General features: G+C 33.0%; 1 protein-coding gene across 1 annotated transcript; it reads left to right on the top strand.

Annotated features, from left to right (window-relative positions):
* The first annotated feature begins 626 nt into the window (after nucleotides 1-626).
* On the top strand, nucleotides 627-5,892 carry LOC105624931 (M-phase inducer phosphatase-like). The gene is made up of 4 exons (XM_012206274.1): nucleotides 627-700; nucleotides 2,018-2,168; nucleotides 4,318-4,760; nucleotides 4,890-5,892. The coding sequence occupies exons 1-4, from the start codon at nucleotides 627-629 to the stop codon at nucleotides 5,890-5,892; spliced, it is 1,671 nt and encodes a 556-aa protein (XP_012061664.1).
* The last annotated feature ends 4,365 nt before the right edge of the window (nucleotides 5,893-10,257 follow it).

Raw genomic sequence — 10,257 nt, 5'->3', positions numbered from 1 at the left:
TGGAGGGCTTGTCTTAGAACGTTAATAAATTTTATATATATAACTTTATATATATTTCTCTCTCTCTCTCCCTCTTCTTTTTCATACACACACACACACATAATTACGTAAAATACGACATATAATTACATAAACTACTACACAGACTCTTGAATTGAAAACGTGTAAAGCCAAGAAGTTTGCTGTCGAGAGTCGGCGCTCTTTCGCACGGGAAAAAAGGAACTGTGCGAGAGCCACCAAAGAATGAGGGCGAGCCGGAGTGATCAAACAAGAATCGAATCCAACGTACATGTGTGTGGATAACGTGCATATATGTGCACTTGCGCGCGGAAATTTAACGATGCACATACATGAGTGCGCGGCCCCCCACAGTGTACGATCCTCGAAAGAAATTATTGCGTCCCCCACCATTGGCGGGCCCTTAAGGGTCTGATCTGCGATTGGTCATATCTGTTCCCCACTCCTGCTCCGTATCCCACTATACAGTATATAAAACATATGTGCAGCGCGGAATTTCGTACAGTTCGATACTGTCCGGCGCTCGGGTTGTTTAGCTGGTATCTTTGGTCGGTCGAATGTTTATTCGTTTTGTGAAAAAAAAACTAGTATAGTAGAGATAAGTGAATATGGATGTGCCAGCTTTTCTTCAGCCTTTCCATACAAGGAATTATTCGACAACCTTGAAAAGTGTGAACGAAAGGTACGCATGGTGCAGACAAATCAGTTTTAAGTAATGCAGTGTCGTGATATTTCGTGAAATGTTTATTTTGATCGATAGTGCTTGTTTTGATAACCTCTAAACTCTAATATTTTATACTTATATATAATTAGTGTATAATTAGTTTTTTGGATATGTGTTGATTGGTTCAAAGTATTGATTTTTTAAGAAATCTCAAGCTTTCCAATTTAGAGAATTCAAGAAAAGTTTTTAACAAGTGAAGTATTAATAAATAATGAAACGTTGCTGCATCTTGCAGGAGTTATATCTGTGCACTCGATTTAAAAACATATTTTCTTTTAATATAACTTCTTGCATCATATCGGAAAGTGTTCCAGTTATTGAAATATTAAAGGAAATATTTTGTATATAAAAATAAAGATTTTGTAGTTCAACGATAAATAAACCAGTGTTTTAAATAAATAAATGGCGAAAATATATATAATTAGTGTTTTATTACCGATATTACTGACAATAAAATATCCTAGATATTCCATAAAACATTTCAAAGCGTTAAAATATTTCAGTGCATATTACAAGCATTTTAGACAAAGGAAAAAAAATTGTAAGAAAGAAGCATATTCAAGAGTATTTAATTAGATGTAGGATGGAATCCACAGACGTTGCTCAAGATTCGATATGATTTTAAACGAGTGCTTAAGATCTCATAAATCAATCAGAGAGCCGTGTTAGTATTTTAAGATATTGTTTGAGATGATCTTGAGATTAAGAACGGAGGATACCGATCTTAATTTGGGAAACGTGGTCTGTGATTTCCCGCTCAAGTGGTCGCCACGTGGCGACGTGCGCATGTGCAGTTCAGCAAAATTACCCGCGCAAATTTTGCAAAATTGAAGGAAACATTAAATGATGCTGTGGAATTTTACGAGTGCAATCGTAACAGAACGATTAGAATTTAAATAATTCCCAAGCAATCCTGAAAAAAAAGAGGTATCTACTCACTCAAATTTTCGTGTAGAATTTTCGTATAAATTTGAAGTCCAAAATGCCCCTTGTAATCAAGATGATCTACGACTAGCACAGAGCACTATTCGCAGAAAATTGAATCAACGGCAATTGCATCTCACTATTCGCTTAAAATCGGATCAACGCTTTATCTGCGAACTCACTGTTCTTATATTATTAACACTTATCTTCCATTCATGATTTCTTCCTGACGAAGTGTACTTTCTTAGGTTAGGCTGATTAGATCATATATTAAATTAATTTTATAAATGCAATTTTATTTTATAATGTGACGTTCATATAGCTTAATCATTTCCATTCGTATGCTTGCAGATTTTTAAATCCAAAGGACAAGATTTGTCAAGATTCCAACGATTATGTTAACACATCGAATTCACGTGGGTGGCAAGAATTTCTTAAGAATGACTATAATAAGGAGAACTGTGGCGCTGCTAGTAATTTATATAGCCGCACACCTCAAAGAGTAAGTGTGTTTAAAAATTATAAGAATTCTTTAACAACAAAATATCCATATACATTTTATCAGACGCTGAATTCTCGTAGAACATTGTAATTTTTTCGATGATTTTTACGAAATGTACTGCTGCTTTGGCAACGTGTTTACTAAGGCCGGGTTCACACCTTAACGAAAAAAACAGAAGCTGAAAAGTGGAAGCCAATCAGAACTCGCGGAAAGACAGAAGCAGAAATGTATTATTACTTCCGATTGGCTTCCGTTTTTCCGCTTTCCACTTTTCCGTCAAGGTATGAACCCGGTCTTAGACCATATTTCAAAAGTTTATAGGTGCAATAAGTTGAAGTGAAACAAATATATATTTATCTTTCACTTCAATTCATTGCATTGTGTGTACTAGTTCAGAAAGTGCAGCAATAAAAAACAGACCTATTGCAATGTTAATATTGAAAATTTATAATGCACGTAACGTAATTATAGATTTTCAGTGCTACTAGTAACGAATTTTGAAACTTGGGCTAAGATGATTCATTTGCATTGAATAACATTCTAAAATTAACACAATAATTCTTAATTTCATTCTCAATAATTTTTTTAATGTAACGAGAACTTTACAGTACAATGAATTTAATATTGTATATTGCACTGATAATACCTAACAATTCATTCACCTTTTTATTATGAAATAAGCCACTACAGCATTGTCACTGAACAACACGTTTATTGCGGAATAAAGTTTAAGTTTGTTATTTTGTCACATTATACTACAATTTATTGATTCTTATATTTTTAGTTATTAATATATTTTCAGTATCATATTAAAATATTTTAAATAATATTGACATAAGTTTTTTTATATATTTATAATTACATATCAGTTCACTACATTTTATTTACATCTATCAGCTGTGCACTCTCAATTGGCTTCATGCACAGAGATAAACTGCTAGTACATTTGTTTCGTTAAAAAAATCTTTGAGATTTAATATATATCTACATTAAGAAAAAACATAACGTTACACATTACGTAAATTTGTTTTATAATCTTTTTTTTTGTTTTTTCAAACTTAACTTCCATTATTAGGTCATTATTAGCATCACTATTAGATATTAACGGAAGGCATATATAATGCGGCTCGTTGAGCAAAGCTTTAAAAATTTTTTATCTAGGAGTTGTTACATCACGTTTTGTTCTTAGTATTTTTAATTTATTATTAAATTTTTGAAGAATTAGTAGCAATAGATCATTCTATAAATACAGTCTAACATAGAATTTATTGTATAGAACTTAATTTATTGTATAGAATTCCTTTCGCGATATAAGTTATATTAATATAAATTTAATGTTTAATGTCACATAGTTAATTTTAAAACTTACATTAATTGCGGCCGACAGATCTTTCAGCGATACCAAAATTTAAAATCCAACTAGGTACTCGGGGAATACCGCGAGATTTTTACATCTTCCATGCATATGCAATTCAATTCCGGATGTTGTAGTACACGCATTCTGGGGTACATATTACCATTTCCGCGATTAAGATTGAATGGCAAGTCCAGCTCGTGTCCCGAATATGCATCGCACAGCTGCTGCTTATCACGAGGTACATTGATTTTAACGTCAACGATTCACGCCGATCGATATAGAGATAGTGGGATTCCGTTTTTCCCACGGAAGAAAAAGAAATAAAAGAGGAAGGAAATTATCTTCCCTTCCGTTATTCCGTGCATTGATCTCTAATTTTTTTCATAATGTGACACCTTGCGCATCCGATTGTGATCGTTGTCGACGGCTACCTTCCGTGTATTTTCCCATTTTCCCTTACTTTCCTTCGGCAATCGCATCTATGATACACTTTCCTTTCTTTTTCCGGCCGCTCTTTAATAATTAATCGATAAAAATCACCGGAAACAGATTCCCTTGTAAGGAATAGTCGATGATTCGGATGATTTTATTTAGTTGTATGGATGTCTGATAAAATGTTTCTTTCCTTTTTTTTGTTCTTCTCTTTTCCATTATGTATATATTCATCTACCTGAATTATTCTCAAGTCTTCGGACTTAGGAAATTTATTATAATATATGTACACGTTTCAAAATTTTGTCTCTTTCTTTAAAAATCGTAGCGATTTTATTGTTTATTGTCGTATTCTTTTAGGTACACTATAAGAAAGTACGACAACCTTTGGAACTTTACGAAGAGAACAGTCAGGACAGCGGTCATCCATCGAGCCCTATCAACGAAAAGGAGAACAAGCGGCGCGAAATTTACGTCGAGAACTGCGCGATGTTGAGGAATGTACCTATGGAATATTCAATGTGTTCATTTGCTTCCGCACCTTCTCCAATACGTAGTCAATACAAGACCACGAGCTCAAAGACCCTCTTGCGTAGCTTGTCATCAGGATACGATAGTATGGATGATGGGATCGTGAACGAGCTTAATGACATGGAGACCATGGACGAGGAAACGCAGTTACCGAGCGGCATCGCGAAGCTACTATCCGGCGACATAGTTGCACCCGAGGCATCGACTGATTACGATGTCTCAACGACCCCTGATTTCTCCAGGACTATGTCATCTAAAGTCAAAAAGTGGTTGTCGGTACAGAGCGGTATATACAAACGGAATATCAAGACGATGTCGCCTCCGCTAGTGAGGTCGCCGCTAATAAGATCGCCGTTACTTGCGGGGACGCCATCGATGATAAAGACATCGTCGATGACGAGGTCATCACCGTTGGAAAAGATGCCGCCTTTATCAAAAATCCGCACTTGTCTATTTCGCTCGCCGACGGCAAGCTGCTCGAAAAGGACAATGATGAGAACATACAGCTACGACGAGGCCACAGCGCCTTACTATAGATTACAAATGGAAATCTCACCACATTCCGCCAGGTCTTATAAACGGCCGTCGGAAGATCTACTAGAGGACGAAGCGTCGATATTAAAAAGATCGCGCAAGTCCAACAATTTGAGTCTCGACACAACACCCGTATCGGCGAAACGTTCAAGTACCACGACGCACTCACGCTCTCTGCAGAGAAGTCTGTCAGAAAGGACGGGCCTAACCGAAACACATACAAATATCAAGTGGGCGATCCATCGCAGCATCACTGATTCCGATCTCATCGGTGACTTCAGTAAACCGTGTATACTGCCGCTCACGAGTGGCATCCATGGGGATCTAAAAACAATCACATCCGACACATTGGCAGCGCTCTTACGTGGCGAATTTGCCGATCGTGTTGGTTCTTATACAATCATTGATTGCCGATATCCGTATGAGTATGAGGCAGGTCACATCGCAGGAGCAATGAATGTCTACAATATGGATCTCATCCAGCAGGTCATGCTCGATCATCTGATTAACACCGTTCCGAAAATCCAGCTCGATACCGATAAACGCAACATAATCGTATTCCATTGCGAGTTCTCGTGGGAGCGCGGGCCGAATCTCTCGAGATTTTTACGCAAATTGGATCGCGCGTGTAACAAAGAATACTATCCGGCACTGTACTATCCGGAGATGTATCTCTTGCTAGGGGGTTACGAGAAATTTTACAGTGAACAGAAAGAGTTTTGCTCGCCGCAGGATTACAAACCGATGAAGCATCCCAATCATGAGGAGGAATGCCGATTTTTTCGTAGAAAATGCAAGAGCTGGCAAGCGGAGAAGACCAAAGGAATCAACCAAGCAGTGCGAACAAATCTCGAGCGTTTTGCCTTTTAAACGGATGTTCGTCTTTCTTTATTTGCATTTAATCTAATTTTTAAGGCTCAGTCTATACTCTCGCTCCCGTCGTACTAGTCGTGAATCGTTAGACGTTGAACGTCCTCAGAGACGGTCGGGATATCAAACACGCGTGCGCCATGCGCGTCGCTAAAGTGCAAACGGCGTAAAGAGATTAGTTTATTATTTTTTTAATTTTCGGTTGCTCTTTGCGCTATATAATTTGACTGACACCAGGAATTTTTTACGAGTGTCTTACACATGATGTATATGTAAATGTGTCATTCGATCATATTTAGATTCTAATCGATCTTTTAATACTTAAGTATAGTAATTTAGCAGCTTATTTACGGACGAGATCGATTAGAATTTATATCTAGATTGTACTTCCAATAATGACAATTTAGGCTATGGCTGTATATCGTTGCGGCTTTTCATACGCATCCCACCGAGATCGAAATTTGTACATAAAAATTACATTATATCGGGTAGAATTATATACTTTGCGTCATTTTGTAATTAAGGACATTCTGTAATCAAACAATGCAATACATCCACGTGTCGACCCGAGGAATAACAGGGTAATCAGATGGGCATAATGTCGTGAATGCACGTTGCAAATTTCTTTTTTCGTATAACACCTCAGGTATCTAATTGTATATATAGGACATACGATTGGGGTTTCAAGGACTTACACATCGATCTCTGTCTTTCTGTCGGTATTGCTTTGCCAAGTTCTCTAAAGCAAACATTTACGGTCGACTTTGAAAATTGCATAAAGTGTTACCAATTCGTTGTTGCAATTTGATGAAAATGTATTATTAATATACACACAAAAGATTAATCCATAAATACTCGCATGGGATTAACGTGACTTGATTCATGTTTCTTTCGATTGATTTTTTTTTTTAAGAATGAAACAGCTAGTTTTATGCATACTTCGTTGAAAGAATTTAAGAAGCATAAAAATCTGTTTTTTTTTCTCAAACTTCTTTTTAAGAAATTGGAGAGATAAAGAGAGAAAACTTTTTTACCGCGCAAGTACTTGAGGATTAATCGATAACACAAATTAATTACGTGAAATTTTTCTATTGCGCCAAGTGATGCAAATGCTATTAAATGTGCAAATTTTTTTGTTGTTACATTGTAAAAATTATTTTTACGTTACATAGATAAATATTTACGTCACGCAATGCAAATATGATGAATTTTTTTATTTTTCTCATCTGTCTGCTAACAAGAACTGTACACCTTTTTCACACATCTTTCCTTCTTTTTTTTAATAAGTTCCCTGTTTCCAAGCCACTATGAAAGATCATAGTACTACCAGGTAACATATAATATTCATAAAATATTTACAAAATATTTATAAATATTTTTGTGGTTTTGTGGTTAGATTACAAAGATCATAAATTTATTGCACATATGAAATATTTATTATAAATGTAGTAAATGCTATGAAAGTACTTAATAAGACATTAAAATCAAAGTAAAAAATAGTTACTATAAATATTTATTTATATTCATCATAAATATTACATAAAATATTTAGTCTATTTATTTTAATAATATTTTAAATAAAACTTTATATGAAATATGTCTAAAATATTTAAATAACATTTAAAAAAATGAATAGTAATAAATATTTATCATAAAGTAATAAATATTTATCATATTCTGTGCTGTCTGGGTATGCGATAATTTGCGTATATTCCTTTCGAAGAGCAGAGAACACTTTCTAGAAATCACAAATAATCCCTTCTATATAAAGTTCGTCTTTTCTGATCGAGCCTTAAGCTTTTAAGTGTTTTTAACTATATCTAATTTATATAATCAAAATAATAATATCAATATGGGGTAAAATAATCTTTTAAACAAAAATTCACATTTAACTTGTAGTTTCACAGATGGAAGTCATGTTCTTCATATTTAATGCAGAGGATCCTCAGATCGCGAATCAATCAAGGTATATAATCATTCGTACCACCCATATATTCCCTCGTTTCTAATATTTTTTTAAACTAAAAATTTCATTAATTTAAATACTGTCATTTTGCCTATGATGTAAAACAGAAAGAAACTTGACAGAGGACATGAAGATCTTTTCCTATAACCGCAAACTGTGTTCCCGTGCACTACTGCCTTCTGAAAAAGTGGATGTTTGAATATTCAAAGTTAATTTAGCGAATTTGTCTTACAATAATAAATTTTCAGTTTTTACCAAACATAATTACTAGTATGTAAATATATTCCAAAGTCTCTATAATTACTAGCAATTAATATAATTACTAGAGTCTTTGAATACACTTCAAACTTTTCGATCACATATCGTTAAATTAAGATTTAATTTAGCAAAAACGAACTAGAGGCCCTCCACCACCCCCGCCGATTTTATCGGCGGTCCTCTTTTCTTTGTAAGTATACTCACCCGTAAAAAAACGAGCTATTAATAAATTTAGCCTGTTTTTGCAGGTAAGTATAGTTAATTTATTTTTTATTTTTATTTTTTTGTATTTTTCGCTAATCATAATATACAATAACTTTTGTTATATTATCTTTTATTGTAATAAACTTATACAATTCAATATTATATTTGTTATAATTGTTACAATACATAATTGTTTACAATACAATGTACAATTATAAATGCTGTTTAAATTATAATAAAAATGATAATATAGGAGCCTAATTAACAAATTTTAGCAATGAAGTATTATACGAAAACATCGAAAATACATACAATAAATACATAAATTTTTTTAAACCAATAATTTAATAAACATAACTTATTAATATGACGATAAAAAGTCATTAATATATTTACGATAGCACTTTCATCGCCTTCAACTATCCTAATAAATTGATCATATCAAAATCCCTCCGACCTGTGGTATACGGGTTAGTATTCAATGCAAAGAAGAACAATTTTCATAGTGGAGAACGAATTAAATGCATTCTGATTCCGAGTCAAATTCACTTGCAAGGAAAAGTTAAGCATCCGAAATATCAAATATCAGTAATCTTATTACAGGAAAGTGTGCATCCCGAATCTTTCAGACTACTTACGGTAGTAATAATTTGGGTAGCATGTCAATTACAATTATCATTTTTATTGCATCTTTAATATAATATTAAAATTCGCGAAAAAATATGTTCTGCCACACATCATCTTTTATTAAAAATAAATGGATAGAATGATTTCTTTATGGAATAGTGGTTATACGAAGGAATATATTTAATAATAATAAAATACATGCGTTACTGTAATTTTTTATATGTATGGATACAAAAGTTTCTCGGGTACCAACTGTTCGAGATAAACCGAACCCGATAATAACGGGATTTTAAAGAACTGCACTCTTATACAGAAAAATTTATTATATAAAATTTAACATATTTATTTTTCCGTATTTTTCAAAAATTTTAATTATTAATATCCCGTTAATATGAGGGTACCCATTCGACTTATCTCGAATTTTTTGTACCTACACACATTTTTAATTAAATTCATATAATCACGATTAACATTGTTAAAAGAATATAAAATATTTTAGTAAAAATTATCTAAGTTGAAAAAGATAAAAATTTGTTAAATATAATCTCATAATATCTACATGTGTTTTATCATAGAAAAGTGTATATATACGTAAAAATTAATAATTAATAATATTTTGGAATGGCGGGATGTCCAATACCTAAAAATGATTTAAAAAATAACAGTTAGAAAATTAAATATACACATTCGTAACCATATTTTTGTTAAAGCAATTGAAAAATAAATCAATTATTTGTATAAACTTAAACTTATTTACTTAATAATTTGAATTTAAACCAATAATTATTATATATATGTATGTTAATCATATAATATTAAATTTCTATTGTTATTAAGACAGTACTGATGTACTACTAACATTATTAGTGGGAAAACATTTAATAAAACAAAAAAAGCGACGAAAATTGTATGCCAAAATATATTATTGAATTTCGCAACTTGATTTCAAAATATATAGTAATTGTCATTGATCCATTGACAAAATTATTACTTCCAGAATTTGCAGACGAGAAAACTCGGGATTAATTCCGATCCTATAGAAGATCTCCGAAGCGAGATCAAACTGGACTTCGCGATTTCACGAAAAGCGACGAGGAATTTCTATGATAAAATAATTTCGACTTTCCATCAATACAAACCACATAATTACTGGCGTCCATCTAATGCGAGAGACAGCGATGAGGCCTTGCATATAATAAATTGATTACTAACATATACTTGTAATTCTGTAATGTTAAAAATGTAAATGTCAAAAAGCAAGCAAGAAGTTAATATTTAATCATTGCCTCAGTCAAAGTTCCAATCTTTAT

Source organism: Atta cephalotes (genome assembly GCF_000143395.1).
Source record: "Atta cephalotes unplaced genomic scaffold scaffold00096, whole genome shotgun sequence".
NCBI lineage: Eukaryota > Metazoa > Arthropoda > Insecta > Hymenoptera > Formicidae > Atta > Atta cephalotes.
Note: the sequence above shows the minus strand (reverse complement) of the source record. Positions and strands in the feature narration are given on the sequence as shown.

What these genes read in the sequence shown, in the direction of transcription:
- LOC105624931 (XM_012206274.1), top strand. Translation starts at nt 627, where the DNA reads ATGGATGTGCCAGCTTTTCTTCAGCCTTTCCATACAAGGAATTATTCG. An exon ending in TTGAAAAGTGTGAACGAAAG is followed by an intron (nt 701 to 2,017) that starts GTACGCATGGTG and finishes GTATGCTTGCAG; the next exon opens with ATTTTTAAATCCAAAGGACA. An exon ending in TCTAAAGTCAAAAAGTGGTT is followed by an intron (nt 4,761 to 4,889) that starts GTCGGTACAGAG and finishes GTCGATGACGAG; the next exon opens with GTCATCACCGTTGGAAAAGA.